Below are 24157 nucleotides of genomic sequence, written 5' to 3'. Positions count from 1 at the left end.
AAACCACACACAGCTCAGAAACGTTGTGTCGACAGTTGATCCAGTCTCAGTGAACAAACTGTTTGGGACTGACTGTGGACACTGGATGGTTTGACCGTTTGAGTTGAAAGAACGACGGCACACAGCGTCATCAGCCTAGCAGTGGTGTGGACGACAGCATCAGGTGATCAGGGGCCTGAATACTGATCCCTGAGGTGCCCCGGTAGACAAGCAGCATGAAGACAAAGTAGCACAACTTAGGAAATAAAAAGTGAGCAGAAAGTAACATCTACACTCTAAAACACTGCAGCCTCGTTTAGTTATGTCCACTTGCTACCTCTCTTTAACATAAAGAGCTCTTACATGTTTTGGATGTTGAACTCAACTTTCCAAGTTGAATTGAGTTGATATAACTAAACGAGGCTGCAATACTTCAGTGTGTAGGATCTGCCTGGGTCTTGAATTTAATGTGCTCACATGGAAGTCACTTGATGCTTACACCATAGGTATGCTCTGAGAAACTGATGAGATTTTAGCTCTTTTTATTTTATTAATGAGGATGAAGGGACATTTCGTCTTGATTTTGACCTGTCAGAGTGAAGGTCCAGGGGTCTGTGATGGTCCAGAGCTGTCAGACTGGATACAGCCCAAGTTCACCTCCTCTGCCTCCCACCTTTGCTTTGACCAAACAGCTGTGGGCTGTTTTCCAGCTGGTGGTCGTGATAGCAAAGAAAGAAAAGAAAGGCGGTTGTTTACAGCTGAACTCTAAACAGATTCTGTTTGTCTATTTTGGGTAAAAAACATGAGAACATCATGACTTTGTATCTGAACCAAATGCTGCACTGTTGGTGATTTTAGAGTTTATTTATTTATTTTGGATGCTACAATAAAAAAGGGTTAAAAAAGGGTTCATCTCATAAATAGCACTGATTTTAATAACCATGACATCAGACTGTGCAGCTGACATTTTTAAAAACAGGCATTCTAATATGAAATAATGGCTAAATTTGTTTCATGATGATAAAGTGAAGTCAGATTTTTACTCCATGTGTTATTACCAGGGTACTGTTTTCACTGATGTGTGTGGGTGTGTGTGTGGGTGTGCATGTGGACAAGATAACTCAAAAACGGCTGGACAGATTTCCTTCAAACTTAGTGGAAATATTACTTGCATAGTTATCTAGAGGTGTTTCATTTTTGGAGTAGTTTGGTCAAAGGTCAAGGAAAACACGGTCCAAAAAACAAATAAACAACTTTTTTGTATATCTCAACAACCAAGAAGCCTAGATGGATGATCTAAAGCATATAATGTTCAGAAGAAAAAAAATATTTGTGTTTGATTGGTATGCATGACTTCATGATGACGTCACAGATCAGTCATATGATGAAGTCATGTGAATTTTCGTGGTGTGTTGAGCGGCATCAGTCCTCTGGTGGCTTTTCTTTTTTTTTTTTTTTTTTTTTGCATTCGTCAGTGTTTTCTGCTTTTGCTGATGATGGCTTCATTTGGAGGTGTGTGTATGCGTTCTGACTCTTTTGTTTCCTTCTGCTTTGTCAGTGTAATTAGCGCCACTGAAAGTGAAAGAAAAGAGGGAGAGAGGGAGAGAGGGAGAGCATTCCTCCATAGGTGATGAGGAGGTTAGTCCAGCCCTCCTTTGTGCGCAGCCCCGTTTTGCCTCCACAGACTCCAACCCACTTTGCGCAGCAGCTGCGCAGACATGGAAAGAGCCAAAGTCTAAAAAGTTTCCTGCTCGTCTCTTCTCTCCGCGAGCTCCGAACCAGAAGCTCCCTTCCGCATGGAGGCGCACAGCGGCTGGTGATCCGGTTCTCGGTGGCGCGGCGGTTGGACTTTGCTGTGGTTTCTAGGTCTCCTCATGCGTCAGGAATGCCATGGCCACTCCGAGCGCACAGCAGCAGCACCAGCAGCATCAGGATTACTTCAGATCGGTGAGCAGCGAGTCCACCACCTACATGATGGTCCCGACCGGCGGACCGAGTGCGGCCGGCCGCCGGGAGGCGCCTTCCAAGATGTGGGTGGCCATGGTGGTGATCGTGGTGGTGGTGCTGCAGATCGCATCCACCACCGGCCTCTTTGTCTACCTGAACATGTCCATATCACAGGTAAGAGTCCTGCTCCCGTCCAGCCGCCAGAAAATAACAGCAGCCAGCTCCATATTCAGTCAGTGATGGAAAATAAAGAAAAATAAATAAATAAATGAATGAAAACTTCACTGTAACAAATCTGGATCCTGATCCTCTCTCTTTAATACCAACTCTACCACCAGCTTGTGTAGATGTCAACTCAGAAAATAGATTTTTGGCTTTTAAAAAGGGCAGAAAAAATTTTTAAATCTTAGTTTTCTTATTTTAAATCAATTAATAAATTAAATGATCTATAGCATCAATATTTGAGGAGTTTTTTTTTAATTAAACTTGATTGAAATATTGAAGAATGCCCCATCTTATGTAAAAACACATAAAAAAATATGGAGTGACTATTTTTCACCATGTGGTGCAAATAACCTGTGGGACTATTTTCATTGTATATATGAACCAACCAGAATAATACAAACCTCTACTTGTACGTAGGTTACCATGTTCTGGGGTTTGGGTTGGGTTTTGTATGTGTGACTCATTGCTGAGTGTGGTGTTTAAGTGGTTGGTTGCTGGATTTCTTAGCAAGCGGTTCTGGGTTTGAATCCAATCACTTTTTTTCCCAAGTATTAAATGACTGTTGTAAAGTTAGAAAGATATTTCATGAGGAATACTTTGGCATACAGATTTCCACCATACAGTGAAAACAGCAACACTCTATAAGTAATCCAGAATCCACATCTGAATCCAGATTAGCATCCGTATATAACAGACTGATTCTTTCACCATCTTTGAAGGAGCAACAACAACAACAAAAAAAAGTCAAAAGTTGAAAATGCGATACCTCTCTGCTAAAGTTTTAAAACAAAGAGAATCTCAAATCTATACCAGAATCTTGATCAACCTGAAACCAGATTGGGTTCTTTGTTTGGAACAGAGTTAATATGCTACTGAGTTTTGTGGAATTCTGTTGAAAGCATTTGGAGAAATCAAAGAAAATATCCCATCTTTGGGTGAAAGTAGATTAAAAGGAGAAAAGATCCAGAAGCCACATCTGGATCAACATCTCATCAGTTTCTCCTCTGGACTCGTCACTGCAAATTCTGTGGCTTTGGGTTAGAAATGGTTGAGCAAAAAAAAAAAAAAAAAAATCATCAAAATGCTTAATTATGTCCTTGCATGTAAAGGAAAATGAAGCCTAAACAATGAATCAGTAGATGGACAGAATTGAAACTGATATAGACAGAAGTAAATAAGAGATCCAGAACCCACATCTGGACTGTGGGGACAGACTGATGATGGGGGTTTTCCCCTCGCAAAGTTCTTTCTACGGAGCCAGTCAGTTACGCACGGCACCAAAAATTCCAAGTCAGAGCTGAAAAGTCTCATAAAATTCGAGCTGTGTCACAGCTTTGTGTTGACTTGGAAAGCAGTTTGTTTGACAGGATCTGCTCAACAGTTCAGCACACAATTTAGCAGTAATCACAGCGACAGGATCAGCGTTTTGTCACGCTGCACCACGTGTGTGTACGTCCAGAGTGGAGCCGTTGGGTTTAGAGGCACAGCACACGACTGCCTTTAAGGTTACAGATGTTTAGTGCTGAGGCCAGGCTCAGGTCAGTCATGGGGGCAGGGCCCTCCCGCCCCTGCTTTTTAATTCAAACCAGATTTTGTCATCTGCAGTAGGGGTGACCGGGACAGTTGTAACCTTAGGTCACTTTTGTGAGCACCTCTTCCAGCAGTAGAGGGATGAAGCAGAGACATGTGATCACCCATCTCATTCATGATTAAATCAGTTTCATGAATGTGCAGTGTGCAGATTTTAAGGAAAATCTGATGCATTCGGTGTCTGCAAACTTTAGCTCAGACTGCGCAGTAGCTAGTTGTGACACTGAAATAAAAAGTACCCATCACAACTGCCTTCCACTGAAGATTTAGTATGCTGTTATTTTTTTGGCACATTTTAAGTGTGCATGTCTTTGATAGCATACTTCATTATTTGTGTTGAAGAAGAAGAGGTTTATTATTTAACATTGGTAGCCAGAGAAATCTCTTTATTTCCCGAAGGGCCCACGTCACATGTCTGTCATTCCTCCCCAGCAACTCTGTTCAAAGTGCCAGTTGGGAGCTTGGCTGCAATCGGGAAGCGAACCCAGATCGCTGGCATCCCAGTGCAACGTGCAAACCATTACACCACCACCTCCCTGTGCTAACAGCGGAGGTAGATGTTATGGTACAGCTTTTGTGTAAATACAATTTTTCTGTATTTTTAAAAATATTTTTTATACTGTTTTGAACACTTTAATGCGTCCAACCTGATGTTATGCTGACTGATTGCTCGAGTAAAGAAAAATTTGTTGTTTGCATAAAAATATTTGCATATTTGTTTGTGTTACTAAGTGCACCGGTTAATCCGGCAGTTTAGCTTGAGTTTAGCATTTGTTCTAGCAGCAGTACTTTTTGTGTCTGAGATCAGTTTATGAAAAGTAGGTAGAAAAAAAAAACTGCTGTTTGTATTTGACAAATTCTTTTTTTTTTTCTTTTGGACAAAACTTGTGGAGAAACATGAAAGATGTTGATGCTAAATCTGTTACAACTGTCCCAGTCTCCCATAATAATTTAAGCGCGGCAACTTTTCAGAACACAACAGCAGAGTGAATATTTTTGGGACCTTTTAGAGGACTGGATGGACTGATCCTCTGGGACAGGATGAGGGTATGTTGTCTTCAGGTCTGTGTGTTTTTGTCCATCTCTGTGCCGACCCACTTGACTTGAAAGTTAATTTTCCCACAGCTTGGCGATCCCTGAAGGAAATCTGGATCAGATCCAGATGAAATAAATTGTTTTACTGTTTGGTTTGGTGACTGACTGACATGCACAGAATATTGTGAACTATTTTAGCTGCTTCCTCAGTTATAATCCTAACTGTGACATTCATGCACCAACATCCACAAGACTCATACGTGAAAGAGTCATTCTGGGCAGGTGATGGAAGTTCACAATCGACATGTTACTCCAGTTTGGCTGTGAAGTTCCCAAACAGGTTATAGATGAGAATCTCTGAAGAAGAGGGGAACTGATAGGAAAGGGCAAGAGTCTTTCATCACTAATGCTGGGAATCAATTAGCAGAAGCACTTCCAGAGTTAGTGGGAGTTCTGTATCACATTCCGGCTGTCAGTCCGGCACAGACATTCCTGCGTCACTCCCTGCAGGCTGTAAAGTGGTTTTAGCCAGAATGTCACTGGTTCCCAACAGGAGAACACACCTGATGACAAACTCTTTACGTGTCATCATGATCACACTGCTGTCACACAACAAACAACTGGAAGAGATTAGACAAAGGGAACAAACACTTGGTGTTGAAAAAACTAACCTGTGCTACATGCTGAAGTGTAGCACTAACCATCAAATATTTAACTTCACAGCTGCAGGCTTATTTAGTAATAATGTTACCCAAGGAAACAATTATCAGAGTTCATTATGTGCTCACGAAAAAGCTCAGAGCGTCTCTCTTTACACAACTACATCACGCTAACTACTCAAACTAGCTTACATGAAAAGCCATTGTTTTTACCAGGTGTAGCAACTTGACTCTGCATTGTGTTGTTGCGATTTGGCTCCTCCCACTCACTGCCCTTGTGAAGTGAACTCACGATCTCTGGCATGTGAGGCCGACCAGGCCCGGTGCCAGAAAAAAAAATATTAAGGAGGTGATGAGTTTATCACAGGGGGCGGGGTTCCCCCCCCCGCCCAAATAAGTGCGCACCGGAGGGTACGTGCCTCTGAGTGTGCATAATGAATTGGGTGCGCTCCTAGAAAGCTCATGTATTTAGGCTGCACCGTTGTAAGAGACTGACTGAGTAAGAGTAAAGAGTGATGACAGTATTTTTTAATTATTATTTGAACGTATAGACCTTCGGTCAAGTGATCTCCTGCATACCACAAAACCAAACCAACAACTGATCTGAGAAACGACACGAGACAGTAGATTAACACCACATACAGCCCTCCATCACAAGCGCAAACACAGCGCAATTGGGCATGACAGTCACACAACGGGTCAAAGATAAACCTTTCATGTACATATACAGTGGTCCCTCGTTTATCGCGGGAGTTACGTTCTAAAAATAGCCCGCAATAGGTGAAATCTGCAAAGTAGACAGCGTTATTTTTTACAATTATTATAGACGTTTTAAGGCTGTAAAACCCCTCATTACACACTTTATACACTTTTCTCAAACAGGCATTAACATTTTCTCACTTTTTTCTCATGTGTAAACACTCTCAAAGTTCAAACATTAGTAGAAAAATAAGACCAACCTGTTTTCAGACCCAAACATTTGTTTGAGAAATAAAAATAGAACGTTTTCCTATAAATAATTATGATGGCTTTTAGAACTAACGAATTTAATTTTAACGATCAACCTACGAGGTTGGACACATAAGAAATTATTAATAGTGAGTGACCAGTATTTCACAGTTCCTCTGATCGCGCCTCTTCGTTCTGGCGCCGCTCCGCTGAAGGCCTCGCTGGTGTCTTTTTCCGAGTGAAGAACACAGTTATGGGTAGTTGTTGGCGCTCTTTTTTCTTCTGGGCGAGAAGATTCTTTTTTATTTTTATTTTTGATAACTCTCACATCTGAGGGGGCGAGGTTGATGACGTGAGGGGGTGTTGCCCCCAAACCCCCCTCGTGGCGCCGGGTCCGAGGCCGACTCTCTAACCACAAGGCTAAAACCCGAGACTGTGGCCTTGTGGCCAGAGAATTTTTTTTTAGCTGTTGGGGAGCGAGGTTTACTGACTACCACTGCACAGCGACTCCTGCTGGCCTCCGTTGCACAAGCAAGACATGCTAGCTAGCTAAGTGAGTACTTCAGTAATACATATGCAGATGACAACGGAGGTGTACCCATTTGAGTCACGACAGGAAGACCAAGATTGCAAATGACAGTAATGTTCGGGGGGAGTCTCAAGATGGCGAAAATCCCCTTCAAAATGTTGGATTAATCAGGCAGTGAGGCAGTGAGTCAGTGAGTTAGTGAGTCAGTGAGTCAGTCAGGCAGTGAGTGGTGTGTGTGCGACGGCTGTGAATCCTCCAATGGTCCCATTATGAACTTATGTTGTCAGGAACTTAGATCACTTGATATAACTAACACCGCCTCTGCCAGCCGTGATATTAGAGTGTTGTGGACTAACAGACTGAAATGAACAGAGATTGATCAATCAATCATCAATCAATCTCTGAAATGAAATGAAATGTGTATTTACACATTTCATTCTTTAATCTTTAATAGTGTCAGATGTTGACAACTTGGGTTGATTTTTGTATGCAGCTTAACGAAGCTTATCTCAAGATCCAGAAGAATTTATAATAGAGGACGTTGGGGAAAAGGCCATTTGTGGGTTGGTCAGAGGGCGGTCCTAAAGGCTTTTCCTTAACTGGGAAGTGGAATCTGGGAAATTACACTATATACATTTATTCAATTCCTGAAACAAGATGGCAGCCTGAGCCCAATTATTCACAGTTGGTTCAGCCAATGACGATGTCCACTCTACCCCCCCTCCATCTCTACGAGTTAATGTATTGAGCCACTAACTGGGTTTATGTGCTAACAGTCCTACAGAAAAAAACTAAACACGGGTTCCTGCTGCCATTTTGAAGTGAACATTTAGTCTAACTTACCCTTCCAAACTCTTTCTCAGAATTTCAACTTGAATGAGAATTTTCCGTGACTCTCCCTAGCAGGAAGTTGTAAACTTTGACTTCCCCTTGGTAGACTGAAGAGTCCAGCCTTTAGGCTCTTCAGTAATTTGAAATGTAAAAAATTAAAGCGTATTTATGCACTTGTCATTTGTTTGATTTCCCCCAGACTTCTTTTTTGGCCACTGGTGCCCGTCAGTGTCTGGAGGTAGAGTTTAGAGCTGATATTGGATACTAAAGTGGGTGAACTGGAAAACATGCCTCTATGTATGTGGATGTGGGGAATCCCCTGGTTCCCATGCGAAGGCCGGCTATTTTTACTCTGCAAACAAGCACGTCTTTGAATTGCAGCACAGTTCCACCCCGTGACAGCACAGTTAAGACAAAAGGCTGCAGTGCATTGCTGCGAGCGCTCGTGAACAATGAGGAAAGCGCCAGTGTTGCCTCAGCACTGCAGCATTCACACAAACAGGTCAACACAGAAGTGACCAGACTCATGTGTGTGTGTTTGTTTTGGCTGATGGCTGATGCTGACATACATTTTAGTCATGACGGTGAATATTTGGCATTCGTTATGTAACACAGCTTAGTCTGCAGGGTGTATCTGAAGATCCGCGGGTGACTGACAGATACAATCTGAGCTCCACTGTTAATGGTGGTTAGGCATGTTTGCAGGAAGCACAGCATGAACCATTGTTTTGTCTGTAATTTGGTGTTCGTGTCATAAATGAGCCTTGCCAAGCTGCTCCACCACAACAAGAGTCCTTATGAACGACAGACGTCCTGCCAGCTTCTAAACCAGGCAGCTGAATTTAAATTTGCAGATCATATATACCGTATTTTCTGCACCATAAGGCGCGCCCTCAATTAGCGGGTACTTAACCCTTATAAAAGGCGCACCGGATTCTAAGGCGCGGCCTCAATTAGCGGGTACTTAACCCTTACAAAAGGCGCACCGGATTATAAGGCACGGCCTCAATTAGCGGGTACTTAACCCTTACAAAAGGCGCACGCTAAAACATACAGTCTACAAAAAAAAGGACACGGAAGCAAAACAGTGAGTTTATTTGAACTTTATTCTATTATCTACTATTGTCACGGAAGCAAAACAGTGAGTTTATTTGAACTTTTTAACAACTTTGTACTACCAGTATTTAACAATATGGCACTCACATTATTTTTTATTATGGTTCTTTCACAAATCCATCGAAGTCCTCATCTTCTGTGTCTGAATTGAACAGCTGGGTAATTTCGCCATCAAACACGTCAGGTTCCCGCTCATCTTCCCTCTCATCATCGTCGGAGTCAGTCTCGTTGCCAGGTGGCTGTTCAGCAATGATGCCGGCTTTTGCAAAAGCTCGGCAGAAACCTGAGCCCAGGCATCCACAGTCCATTCACATATGGTGGCGTAACTCGCCCGGCGCTGCCTCCCCGTCTTAGTGAAGGTGTGTTCGTCGTCTGTCATCCATCGCTCCCAAGCCGCTCACAACTTCACTTTGAACGCCCTGTTTACACCAATGTCCAGCAGTTGGAGTTCTTTGGTTAGCTTCTTTGGCAAGCTCCAAATTAGTTTTCTTGACGTGGTTTTTTACAGTAGCGGTGAGATGGGCGCGCATGGAGTCGCAGATCAGCAGGGACGGTGATGCGTGGAAAAAAAACATCCAGTCTCTTTACATACACTTCTCTCAGCCACTCACTCATTTTCTCCTTGTCCATCCAGCCCTTTTGATTGGCCTTAATGATGACTCCGGCTGGAAATGTTTCTTTTGGCAGCGTCTTCCTCTTAAAAATTACCATAGGTGGTAGTTTCTCTCCGTTACCATGGCAACAAAGAACAACAGTGAAAGCTGACTTCTCATGGCCTGTGGTGCATATGGATACCGTGCTGGTCCCCTTCTTCTCCACAGTATGGTTCATGGGGATGTCAAAGGTGAGCGGGACCTCGTCCATGTTGGTGATGTGGTTGGGCTGGATCTTTTTTTCGGTAATCTTGTGTCTGCAGTAAGTGTGGAAGATGGCCAGCTTTTCTTTGTAATCCGCTGGAAGTTGCTGCGCCATGGTAGTCCTTGCGCAGATAGAGAGCTGGCGCCTTTTCATAAAACGAAAGCACCAAGACGGACCTCCATCAAAGTTTTCGATGCTCATGTCTTGTGCTATCGTTTTTGCCTTCAGCTGAATGGTGACTGTAGAGACGCTTCTCCCGGCTGTTCTTTGTTCGATGACCCATTGCTCGAGTTGATCTTCCAACTGTGGCCACCTCGCTTTGTTTCCACGGAAACTCCGTTTGGTCTTTTTAACTTGGCGCAGTTCATTTTCTTGTTTCCTCCACTTATGTACCATCGATTCATTGATCTTGAATTCTCTCACAGCTGCTCTATTCCCATGAACAACCGCGTAACAAGTCCCACCCATCTTTGTGCAGACAGCATAGACCAGTTTGAAAGACACAATAATAACACAGACTAGTCACATGGTGGCAAAAGCATGATGGTGTTGATTTGGCATATGTTTTACACTGATGCCCTTCCTGATACAACCCTAGATGTAGGTGGAGACTGTGGCACAGGTAGCATTTAACTGAGGACCTTCTTGTTGGGAGACAAGACCGCTACAGCAATGCTGCCATATTCCCAAGAAGAAGAGGAAGAATATGCACAGCATGAACACGAAGATGTGAACCAGAAATTCCCCACCAAGCTCTGAGTGGATTTCTGGTTGGCATTCTGCTCTCTGACCTTCTGACTTAAGTTCATCTGGTAGTTCCTGAGTGCCTTTTGGTCAGTTTTAGGTTGTGTTAGTGTAGAGCGGGTAAGGAGTGAGATAAGGAGTTGGGGTACCAATATGTAGACCTGGGTCATTTTCTGGTCACACTACAGCTAATCTGTCTTGTCCCAGTCCAACCAGCTGTAAATGGGTATCTTGGATGGAGAAGTAGCTTGCATTGGACTGGCATCCTGTACAGGGTCGTAGACTATCACCTGCTTCATGCTACACAGTCCAGTAATAAACTCCGACCCAATCGGCTTTTGGGTCCAAAATAGAACTTACTTCCTCTTGCTATTCTTCTACCTCAAGTAATATATGTACGTAGACTCTAAGAACCAAAATAGGACTGATGTCATGACCTAATTAATATAGTATCCAAATTAGGTCAGTGTTGCTATGGTGATGATTCTTCCCCAGTGGAACTACCCATGTGCCAAATCAGAATCTTTGAACACAAGTTTTGTGAAGCAGTGAGTCCTGTGTTATGAGAACCTGAGCGCAGGCTGACAACACGAACAAGATCATCAGTGCGGGTAAAAACACCAGAGCAGTATTTTAGATTGTCTCCAGGTCAGGACTATGACTGAATGTGCTTTTTGACATCTAAAGACACACTCTGGTGCTTTGAGTGCAGTGATGAACATAAATATCTATGATTTGTATTTTGCCCTACACAGCATCTGTAAGCTACACAAGGAATCAATCTGATCCAAACACGGGTGCAGCTGTGCCATATGACGGAGAATTACAGCCATCCACGAAATGTAACAATTTCAGAACAGACTGTAAAGCCACGGAGGTCAGCGGAGAACAAAACATGCCTACAGAGTGATTTGATCATAACATGCTGGTGTGTTTTCATGTCACCTTTACCTCCGTCTTTCTCTGCGAGGGTCATCATGTGACTACAAGCCAAACATTTCCTTGCACAGTCAGTGTAGTTGCAGATCTCTCAATGCCACAAGTTTAGTGCAGTAAATGAACAGTTGCACGTGAACCACAACACATTCAGTTTGTTTGTGTGTGTTGGCACATTTGCACACACAATAGTTATTGCATACCTGACCACTGTGTGAGATTCTGAGATGTTTAGACTTCTGTGCTTGTGTGTGCGTGTCTGATTGGCCTTTCATTTCTTTCACTTTGTTGGTCCACTTAATTATTGTTTGGGTTGAGTGACAGGTGGTGACTCGCCATTCTATGTGCAACAATATCCCTGTGTGTGTGCACATGTGTGTGGTCTGAGTTTGAACTTTGTATGGTTTTTGTAGGCGTTAGTGAGGGTGCATGTGTTTGAATGTGTGTGGTCGCCACAGAAATGTACAGTTTTTGTCTTTGTGTGATTTAAAGTGCGTCTTGCAATAAAGTTGGTTTTCTGGTTGAACAGAATTGTTTGCTGTAGCGTGGTCAAAGATTCCACTTATATCAATCATCCAAAATCTAAAGGTATTTGCATTTAAGTCGATTAAATGCACTTTTAAAAAGTTTACCATGAGTTTAGAAAGGGCTTTAAAAAGCAGTTATCTGGTTTAAAACTGGTAAAACACAATTTAAAATGTTTAAAAGATACTTAAATGCGATTTTAACCAATACAGCGTAAGTGCACAACACGGAATCAAGTGCACAACAGAAATTTTGAAAAATGGTGCAATTTGGAGAATTCTGAGAGTACTTTGGTGAGTTTTTCTTGGTTTAAAACAAAGTGGTATTTGACTCTTATAAGGGAACAAAACATGGCTCAAGTCTTGATTTCATTACATTTTATTTACTATGTTGTATGTTTTGTCCGTAATAAGTTTCCACAAATGGACTGACTGTCTGCTTTAACTGACTTTAATCCTTTCATTCTGCATTTATCAAATTCATCAAGTGCATTGTCTTACAAATCAATAATTGCACCCTTTCTGCTTTCAGTAAATAACACACTTAAAGACATGATAACTATTGCCAGTGATGTGCTGTGGATTACTTTTTGAAATATTTAAAAATGGTGCCTAATTCACTTAATGTTGTGAAACTAATGTTACGAAATTCTCACCTTGTCCTTGTGATTCATCTTTGACACCACTCTATATTGTCCAAAAAAAAAAAAAAAAAAAAAAAAATAGAAAAAAAGGTACAGCTTTCCTCCCCTGAAAAAAAATGTAAGTGCTAATGACGAACTTCCAGCATAACAAATAGCCAAAATTACACAGACTAAAAAGTTTTTATGCCTTTCTTCTTGCAAGAATAAAAAAATGGCATGGAAAAATAGCCCCCCAAATTTTTCCTTAGATCTAAAAAAAAAGGAGCCACAAACAAGTACAAAAACAAGGTCATGTTGCACGTTATTTAACATCCCAGTTAGCAACACAACATCAAACTATTCATGATTGTCAGTCTATCCGCACAAATGCGGTAATAATTATTGGTCGCTGATGTATTTTATAGGTAATTATCCCTCTCGCTCCGCGAGTCAGCAGGTGCATTTCCAGAAAATGTCATTTCTCGGCATGTGATGTAGATTTTAGGAAAAGTAGAAACATCCCAATGGTTGACAGACAGAGTGAATTTAATGCTGCTATAGCTGATAATGAAGCTTAGGAGCTTTCATTAAAAAGTGGTGGCTCAGATTTACATAGGATGTACAGAGAGGAGGTGACACACTTCACCATAAAACTTTCAACTTTTTCAGAGTCTGTCAGATTTTGAATCCTAACATGTGCTGATCCTGCTGTTTTTTGTTTTGCAGGATGTTTATTTTACTGCTGCCATGCACGCAGACCTTATCACTGTTTTTCAGGCTGTCTGATCACACAAATGTATTTTTTCAATTTTTCACAGTTATAACGATGACAACACTTATAAGCATGCACAAAGCTGAATGTCTAGCAAACTGTTTCTAACAGGCTGTGTTCATGCTTAACAGACGTGCACGCACACTACGTTTTTCTCACAGTGGAAAGCAGCTGCCGTTTTTACCGTGACTGCTTCAAAATGAACAGTTATCACTTAAAAAGAATTATCATAACATGACATCACACTTATGGAAACTTTGCAATTAATCTGCAGCTCTGTTCTGAATGTTAGCAGATAGATTCCATTCAAGTGCACTGGGACGTTTTCCTCAAAGTTACAGAAACGCTGTAGGAAACACTCGGAAATGTTATTATTTCTGTGTTACATGTCCTGTAAAACATAGAAGAATGGAAATAATGCACGCCGCTCTCCAGCACCAAAACCTGAAAGAATGAAAGTATGACTCTGTACCTGAAGAATTTTGATTTCCATTCTGCCATTTTCTCCATTAAAGCCTCCCCGTTCCATGTCACAGGCACTGCAGCATTGTTGCTAGCCTTTAATCTGATTGATCCCGCAGCAGACAGTATCAATCGAGTCGGCTGTGCATCAGTGTCAGCCTCCGTGGTGGCTTGGCACCAGCGTGCCCCCTCCCCAGATGGACTGACGATCACAGCGCCCTGCATGGACTGTGGTCCCCACTTAAGGGCCAAAACAGCAGTTCCGCCAATTGGTTCATCAAAAGCTTCATTATTTGAAGCCTCATTTAATACTTCATTAGAATAGAACATATATACTGGACAAACCTTCTGTGACGTCACCCACAGGTTTTCCGAAGAACTTGTGTGAAGCTCAAATGGGGCAGTTTGAAATTTTGCCATCCTGGCAGTGCCCAACTCACCTAACTCTCAGCCAACCCATATACAGGTAAAGTGGTCAGCTCAAAGTTATCAAACCAGTCAAAGCTAACAGGCTAACATTCATGCATGTTTTTGTGGACTGGGAGGTTGGTTTCATAACAGGTGGCTTGGGTGTGGGTATTAAAAGTTATGACCCCCCTCTATTGCCTCAGTAACCATGGAGTAACAATGGTGATAACGTCACCAAACTCTTGATACCTGATCATTTTTGCTAATGTTGCTGAGACACAAATGTTTAAAATAAAGCAAACTAAAATGTCACTAAATGGAAATACTGGAGCATGTGAGATGGTCCTTCATTATAATTAAGTACACAGTAGGGGAAGCTGGGGCACAGTGGATCAGAAATGTTGTTTTGTGGCAGCATAAACACATTATGCATAGGTTTAGGTCATTCTATTGTAGATTTAATACAGCAAATTACTGTTTATAAGGCTGTTATTTATGTCTCCCCATGTGCAATTTACAGGTGTTTAAAATCAAGTTTGAAATTTTTGATTCACTGTGCCCCGGACACTAATTCACAGAACACAGTGAATCAGTGTCCATTTCTGTTCAAATGTGAAAACAGTTATTTATATACACAAATTATAGAAATAATTCATGGAAAAATAAATGTATAAGCTTCAACATGTAATATTTGGGGCAGCACAGTGGCTTAGTGGTTAGCACTGTTGCCTCATAGCGAGAAGGTAATGGGTTCAATTCCTGTGGCCTTTCTGTGTGGAGGTTGCATGTTCTCCCCATGTTTGCGTGGGTTTCCTCCAGGTGCTCCGGTTTCCTCCCACATCCAAAGACATGCGGGTTAGGTGGATTGGTATCTTTAAATTGTCCGTAGGTGTGTGTGTGGGTGTGTCTGTTTGTCTGTTTGTGGCCCTGTGACAGACTGCCGTCCTGTCCTGGGTGTAGCCCGCCTCGCGCTCTATGGCTGCTGGTGTTATGTGTCGGACGCAGGACGGAGAACCGACCAGCGTTTGAAGGACCCAGTATGAAATAAGCAGAGCACGGTACAAAGGATAACAAAATTTAATGACATAACAGTGATGTGAAAAAAGTACAAACAAATAAGTGCGCGGTCTGGCGAGGTGGATTAGCGGTGCGCTCCTAGCAGCACAAACGGTCCGGAGCCAGAACCAGTTCAGACCCAAGGACCCCGCCGACACCCCCCAGGTGGCCGCGACAAACCGAGTCTGTGAAAGAAGAAACCATCATGTGAGTCCACACTCCACACACAGAGAGACCACTCAAAGGTGTACATAAACAGCAAACACTTCCTGGCTTAATCACTAATCAGCTTCCCACCCTGCAGGCATGGAACACCCAGTTCACATTCAACTGCAGTGGAAGCTGATTAAACGACTAACATAACAGCTCAATATAATAAGGTGTGAGGGACACCACATTTACTGACTGTACTTATGTTAGTCACAAAACCTAACGTACCTCAGGAAGTGTGCTGACGAGCGTGAGACCTCACCCCCTCCTCTTTCACAGACCATGGCATCAAACCTGGACAGTCTCTGCATCCATAATGATGAGATGGCTCTCAAGACGACGATCTCACCCGTCTGGTCACAAGGTCGAGTCTCTGGCAAATACACACTGTGTACTCCAGACTAAAATGCCACCATGCTCCAATCCGTGTAGATGCACCACAGCTGTGAGTCCTGACGAGCTGCACATGATCAGCCTCAGGTGATCAGGGTGAGGTCCTGATAACTCAGCCACACAGCCACTCAGTCCTAAACGCATGCCACCTGGAAGGAAAAACAAAAGACAGAAACAGAAGACAGAAACAAAAGACAGCCAGGCACCCCCAACCATACAACAGCTGGGATAGGTTCCAGCCCCCCGCGACCCTTAATTGGACTAAGCGGTAGAAGATGAATGAATGAATGAATGTAATATTTGTCATCCACTTGATACTGGGGCTTAGTAAATCACTTTCTAGACTGATTCACTGTAGCCCCAATTCACTGTGCCCCGGGTGCATGTGACACACATGAGTCATGTTATCAAATAGCTGATAGCCTGGAGAAGACATAACACATGCTCATCAGTTGGACAGGGTAGTCTTCCAACTAAGAACAATTTTTTTGGGCCACCTTTACTCTGTTGTGAGAAATAAATATAAAGACATGAACGTCCACAAAATTTATTTTTGATAGGAAAAAATTGACTTCACTTTCCATTTAGTTTTACCCTTAATGTATCCAAAAATAAAACACTAACTTATAAGGCGGGTGTCTTCATGCATAAAAATATGGCATAACTGCTGCAAATATATATGTACTTTTGCAGATATAGCTACTGATTCACTGTGCCCGTGATTCACTGTGCCCCGGGTTCCCCTAAGCCATATTATATCAGATATTTGTAATAAAATTCTCAGAAAGGACAAATGCACTCAAATCCACACCAGCTAGCAGTTTTTGTTCGTGGACATGGCTCGCTACCACACAGCAGTCTTTCAAAGTGACCACGCCCATAATTATTCATACCTTTATGGGCTAAAATAGCTTAAACCGATAAATTATATTTTTAAAAAGACACCCCCTGTACAGTTGTCAGGAACTTGGACTATAAGTAAACAGACCAAAATCGTTTTAACATGGGGTCTGCTTTTGGAGGCAATCTCAACTATGGCCACTTCCATGTTGGCTTCATTTTTCAGCACGGGAGGTTGGGTCTTGTATGTTACCAAGTTTTTCGCTTTGCTCTTTCTGCCAGAATGAACGGACACATTCCCAAAGCCACACCATATTTATTCCAGCATTTCTCTGTATCTCTGGTGTTAGTGATGAGGTTCAACATTGAAGTTAAATGTTTCTTTGAGAACGGCAGGGCGCAGTAGAACGACTTTCTTCAGAGCAGATATTTAGACTTAATTGTAAATTCTTTAGGATTACTTATACAACCCCTGGAAAAAATTATGGAATCACCGGCCTCGGAGGATGTTCATTCAGTTGTTTAATTTTGTAGAAAAAAAGCAGATCACAGACATCACACAAAACTAAAGTCATTTCAAATGGCAACTTTCTGGCTTTAAGAAACACTATAAGAAATCAGGAAAAAAAATTGTGGCAGTCAGTAACAGTTACTTTTTTAGACCAAGCAGAGGGAAAAAAATATGGAATCACTCAATTCTGAGGAAAAAATTATGGAATCATGAAAAACAAAAGAACGCTCCAACACATCACTAGTATTTTGTTGCACCACCTCTGGCTTTTATAACAGCTTGCAGTCTTTGAGGCATGGACTTAATGAGTGACAAACAGTACTCTTCATCAATCTGGCTCCAACTTTCTCTGATTGCTGTTGCCAGATCAGCTTTGCAGGTTGGAGCCTTGTCATGGACCATTTTCTTCAACTTCCACCAAAGATTTTCAATTGGATTAAGATCCGGACTATTTGCAGGCCATGACATTGACCTTATGTGTCTTTTTGCAAGGAATGTTTTCACAGTTTTTGCTCTATGGCAAGATGCATTATCATCTTGAAAAATGATTTCATCATCCCCAAACATCCTTTCAATTGATGGGATAAGAAAAGTGTCCAAAATATCAACGTAAACTTGTGCATTTATTGATGATGTAATGACAGCCATCTCCCCAGTGCCTTTACCTGACATGCAGCCCCATATCATCAACGACTGTGGAAATTTACATGTTCTCTTCAGGCAGTCATCTTTATAAATCTCATTGGAACGGCACCAAACAAAAGTTCCAGCATCATCACCTTGCCCAATGCAGATTTGAGATTCATCACTGAATATGACTTTCATCCAGTCATCCACAGTCCATGATTGCTTTTCTTTAGCCCATTGTAACCTTGTTTTTTTCTGTTTAGGTGTTAATGATGGCTTTCGTTTAGCTTTTCTGTATGTAAATCCCATTTCCTTTAGGCGGTTTCTTACAGGTCGGTCACAGACATTGACTCCAGTTTCCTCCCATTCGTTCCTCATTTGTTTTGTTGTGCATTTTCGATTTTTGAGACATATTGCTTTACGTTTTCTGCTTTGACGCTTTGATGTCTTCCTTGGTCTACCAGTATGTTTGCCTTTAACAACCTTCCCATGTTGTTTGTATTTGGTCCAGAGTTTAGACACAGCTGACTGTGAACAACCAACATCTTTTGCAACATTGCGTGATGATTTACTCTCTTTTAAGAGTTTGATAATCCTCTCCTTTGTTTCAATTGACATCTCTTGTGTTGGAGCCATGATTCATGTCAGTCCACTTGGTGCAACAGCTCTCCAAGGTGTGATCACTCCTTTTTAGATGCAGACTAACGAGCAGATCTGATTTGATGCAGGTGTTAGTTTTGGGGATGAAAATTTACAGGGTGATTCCATAATTGAGTGAGTCCATATTTTTTTCCCTCTGCTTGGTCTAAAAAAGTAACTGTTACTGACTGCCACAATTTTTTTTCCTGATTTCTTATAGTGTTTCTTAAAGCCAGAAAGTTGCCATTTGAAATGACTTTAGTTTTGTGTCATGTCTGTGATCTGCTTTTTTTCTAAAAAATTAAACAACTGAATGAACATCCTCTGAGGCCAGTGATTCCATAATTTTTGCCAGGGGTTGTAGAAACCTCCCCCACAACGTCTGCTGCCAAAACACACATCACGTCCCCCCATCCCCAGCATCTCCAACTTACTCTGTGCTCAATTCCACCAAGGAATCAAATTACCGCCCGTTTTAGGACTCCAGGGAAGAAAGAATTTTTCAGGAATGAGACAAACCATGATATTTTTTTTTTTTTTAAGGAGGTAAACGCCAAGTGATTGCATGTGCTCCTTTTTCCTCAATACGTTTGTCTTTTAACACTGGACAAGATGAGAAAATAAGCACATTGTTGTTGACAGTTAATGGAAGAAAAGTGGCCAAAAAGTCACATCATCATCTCTATGCAGGTGAAAAATCTTATTTTTTTAAAGTCACATGAAACTGCCTATAAAAAGTCCTCACCCCCCTGTGGTTTTTTATGCGTTTTCAAATAACACCATAAAACTCCCAAATAATAGATAATATAGAAATCTTGCAGAGATTTGTTTTTAACTTTGACATTAAACAGCATACCTGATTTTTATTTTATGTCATACAGCAGTAAGAGCTGCTGAACACATCATCGGACTGTGAGGACTGTGAGCTGCAGGCGCGCGCAATGCAGAGGACCCCGAGAGGCGTCTGTGTGTATTATGTCAGCTGATGGAGGTCAGATATACAGTGCGACCTTGCTTTAACAGTTTAACACGTGAAAACAGGACATCGTCGTTCCTGCGTTGGAATGCTCATTAGGATGTGGCCACAGCTGTCTGTGTGTGCGTCCTGCCAGCAGCTGTTACTGCGTCTTATCACTTTGTTTGCTCGGTCAACACGCCTATAAAGTGCTGATAAACGCCGCCAAATAGACAACTGGCTGGTAGCAGCGCTGCCAATCAATATTAGCGTGAGCTGGATTTGCAAATCTTCACCACAGTATGACCCACACACACACACACACACACACACACACACACACACACACACACACACACACACACACACACACACACACACACAGTAATATATTTAGCTTGGCGGTCCAAGCGTGCATTCATAAATGCTGGTCAGTGTTTGTAGGTTCTAATGTTGGTGTTAAATTACGTGCAAAATTCAAGTCTTTTCTCGGCTCTAATGGAACACTTTGTGAGAAACTGAAGCCAAAAACAACTAAATTCATCCAGTGTTCAGATTTCAGTCACCGTGAGGCTAAATTATTGAAAGAACCCCAATTTTCTGTTTCACTCAACTCAGCATTCCTGTTGAAAAATGACCATAAATTCCTCTTTTGACCTTTGACCTGGCTTAAATTACAGCTGGCTGTATTTCTTCGTGAACTGACGTGGGGTATTTTGGACAACAAACTTTAATACCTGTTTTTAAAAACACACAGTAACTTTTTTTGTAATCTGAGTGATTTACACCTAAATTTGAATTTGAAGTTTGAATTATGCTCAGGTCTGTTTCTGAACACAGAGTCTTACTTTATTTATCCCAAATTCCCTTTTGAATTAGTTTTATAATAAATAAATAAATAAATACTTGTCTGCTTTGGCTTCAAAATTTTGGAACCTTAGAGAATTGTACAGTTAGGAAATGATGACCACATGTTTAAAGGGGAAGGGTTCAGTAGTCCACAGTTTTAGTAGTCTGTGTGTGTATTTACTGCAAATTAAACCAAATGTCGTAATTCACAGAGTCACCCGTGAAGGTTGGATAATTACCACTTGAATTAAATGCCAAAGTCTTAATTACGGAATATTGTGTTGTTTCATTTAAACGAGAAACACATGTAAGTATACAGCTGGTAGTGCAGCCGACTGAAACTAGGCATCAAAATATATTCAATGATTGACATGAACCTTCGGACGAGTGAACCTTTGGACTAGTGAACCTTTGGACTAATGAATCTTTGGACTAATGAACCTTTGGACTAGTGAACCACCATTGCAGTTTTTCCTTGGCTTCAAAGTCCCCGTGTTGCATCACTTTCAGACAATATTAACAAATGTTCAATAACTGGTGTGAGGAGATCAAAAATATGCAATTCATATGTTTTTGCTCATCATATTCATATGTGCATTTAATATTAACCAGCTCTCAAGTCCACTGAATGCTTATGTTAGCACACTCTACATCTGTCAGGCACCAGTTATCTTGTGAAGGATGTTCGACTCACTCTACAAATGACCCTTTACCCAACAACATCCTCCTGGAGCACTGAAAGGTTCCCCAAAACCATATGGGAAATGTAATGCCTCTAATGTGTTCTGGCTCTACCTCAGGATCTCTTGGGTTGGATTGGATTGGCTTGGAAGTCCTCCAAAGAGAGGTGGCCAAGAGTAATCACATACCAAACCAATTTAGTTGACTCGCTTCACTGCAAGGATCATCAGTTCCACTCTGAGCTCATTCCAAATATCAGATCTCCACCTTCTATCCGTAATAGGGAGTCCAACCAAGATGAGAAGGGATCTCATTTCTCCCATTTGTATCTCATTCTGTCAGGCAGTATCTGGAGAGTTCATCTCCACGGGTGCTGGATGCTGCCCCAATTGTGATCAAGACCCTCAACTACTTCTTTACTCCAGGAACAAACTCAAATTCAACTTAATTAACCTTGACACTTGCACAAATTTGATCCCTGCACTGGCACGGAATCTTGCGTGCCAATGAGTAAACGCGTCGTAAACTGTTATAAACTGTGCATGAACTATGCGGGACTGCATGCCAGTGCAAACACCATGTGTCATTGCCCACATGGCATCTGAACTTGAAGACGAGATGATACATCTATAATAAACAGAACTTTATACATTATTTAACTCATAAGAAGGAATGAAAATGCAACTGTTTTACCAATCCATTACAATATATACAAATCATGAGACAAGATTCCAAATGCGTTCTCCAGCGCACGACGCACACAAGACAACCTGCAGCTGGAGATAATTTCTCTGTGATTGTGGGAACGATGAAAGAATGGTTTCATCAGCCAAGTTCTGAGAGCAAATGCGTCATTGGCTATGAAATTATTATTTTATATGGCGTGGCATCAAGCAGGACAAAGCAGGAAGTATTGGCATGATGTATTGCACAAATTAGTACAAGTGTCAATGTGCCTTTACAGGGAGCAGTCCAGCTTTTTCTCACAGAGTACTGTGGCCTCAGATTTGGAGGTGATGATTACCAACCACTTCACACGTGGCTGCCAATGCTCCCAATACACATTTGAGGTCAAGTTCTGAAGACCCATGAACAACTACATCCTCATTCTTCAAACCTCAACTGCACCCTGAGATTAAAGCCGTGAAAATTACAATTGTTAAGGGCCTGACAAACGTGTGATCAAATACCACTGTAGGTTTGTGTGATAAGTTCTTCACTGGTACAACATGAGCTAACCCTTGGGACAGGCAGATGTTTCTTTCCTGGCACAATTATAAGGCCTTGCTAGCATCAGGCTAAAGCCTGCCAACTCCAATATTCTTACTTGACATTTCTCACTGCCCCTGTTTTCTTGCTAATACCAGTGTTTCAGTACCGAACCTCAAAACAAGACCCTTCTGTCAGGTCTCATTTCTGTACCAATTAAGCAAACGGTGCTCTACGCCATCTTTTGTTCTTGGTCTACGTGTCTTTCCTAAATTACAGTGCCTCTCCTTTTGTTCACAGTTCTTCCAACTCCACAGTAATACCTTTGAGAATTCAATGGTTAATCTGTGCCGTCGCTGTCTCTTCGTCTTTCTTTCAGCTCTTTGACACTGTGGTTTCAACTTTTCATAAAACCTGTCATAACTTATTACTATTGCTTTCCTAGATCTTCAAAAAAAAAAAAAACCCTCAACATTGTCATACGTTCCTCAGCTTGAACTCTACAGCAGCAGATTTCAGACTGCACTTAATTTTCAGTTTTAGCTGTTTTAAAGACTTTGGCCAGACCTTCAGAACACTACATTATTGGAAGGTTCTTGATGCGTATGAACACGGGCAGTGAGGACTCAGCCAATCATCTACTGAGAGGGACTTCTGCCAATGCCACATGCAACATAGTCAAAAGAACATCTCCACATGAGGAACTAAGGTGAATTCATGAAACTCTCACGCCCTTCTTCAGGTCAAAACCTCTTAAATAATGTTTTTGGTATTGCTTTAGTCTGAGCAGGCATTGGCTGGATGGTTTCCGTATTACACCAGAACACTGACAGTTTAAACTTTGGATAAATACAAACATCAATGTTGGCAAACCAAGATCAGAACCATTGGGCCATGTGACACCAAACTGGATTATGCTTCAATCCGATTCAGGATTAATGAATTTAGAAAATTAAAACCAGCAGAATGAGCATTCTTACATTTCATTTTGAAACTGCTGGAATTCTGCTGCTTAATTTAAAGCTGAATTTCCTCTGCTGCAAAATCTAAATGAGATATACCCAAACTGCACCATCCAGATTTTTGAAAAATGATGACATAGTTGGAAAAACAAAAATATTTCGGTTTCTAGAAATAGCCACTTTGATGTCTTTGACTGTGCGAGGAGATAAAAACCAGGCAAGGCTGTTATGAAAACATGAGTTCAATCTTGGACTGCTTTTATGTTGACTGCGTCAAAACCACAGAACTGATTCCCGACCTTGAAGCTTCTTGGAGAGAGAGAAACACCTAAGAAAAGCAAGTCTTAACTGATAGAGGACGCTGTTATTTTTATACCGATGAGAAAGCTAATGAAAACAAATTGTGCATTTTTCTACATTTTACCAATACTACTACTTGTTATTTTGGCTGCTTCCATTAGGGGGCACCACAGCAGATTAACTACATCCATCTCACTGTATCCAGCATCTTCTTTTGTCACAGCCCCCACCTGCATGTCCTCCCTCACCACATCCAGAAACCTCCTCTTTAGCCTCTCTTCTCCTGCTGCCTGGTGGCTCCATCCTCAGCATCCTTCTCCCTATATACCCCACACCGCTCCTCTACCATGCCCAAACCATTTCTATCTCACCTGATTTCTAATTTGTGACATGAAAAAACGTGTATTTAGCTTGCAGTCTACACAAAGCAACTTGTTCAGCAACAGCGGAATATGAAATATTTTAGGAATTTATTCCACATCATGCTTTGTGGTACAGAAGAACAATAAGTGCTGTGTCAGCCAATTCCGCCAGGTGAAGGTGAAGGTTGCAAAACTACAAATGCAGCAAAAATCCTTTGAAACAGACCGTTTGAAGCAATATGTGAAAGATAGATTAGAAGTGTTTCACACTGTTTACTTTTTTTGGTCACTGACATTTTCAATCGCTTCACAATAGTCCTAAAAATAATTTTAACCTTCTGATTAAAAACAACCTTGTCAGCCTCTCCACTCAAAAT

The 24157-nt window shown here is 41.6% G+C and overlaps 1 protein-coding gene across 1 annotated transcript in view; it reads left to right on the top strand.

Annotated features, from left to right (window-relative positions):
- Positions 1-1608: 1608 nt before the first annotated feature.
- Positions 1609-24157, top strand: part of tnfsf10l (TNF superfamily member 10, like) — a 58492-nt gene continuing 35943 nt past the window's right edge. Inside the window, exon 1 of the mRNA XM_034164215.1 lies at positions 1609-2100. Within this exon, the coding sequence (XP_034020106.1) occupies positions 1870-2100 (231 nt within the window). The 5' untranslated portion in view covers positions 1609-1869. The remainder of the gene's footprint in view (positions 2101-24157) is intronic.

The sequence above is a fragment of the Thalassophryne amazonica genome, chromosome 23 (genome assembly GCF_902500255.1).
Source record: "Thalassophryne amazonica chromosome 23, fThaAma1.1, whole genome shotgun sequence".
NCBI classification, from domain to species: Eukaryota; Metazoa; Chordata; class Actinopteri; order Batrachoidiformes; family Batrachoididae; genus Thalassophryne; species Thalassophryne amazonica.
The sequence above is the reverse complement of the archived record's forward strand: the minus strand, read 5'-3'. Positions and strand labels throughout refer to the sequence as shown.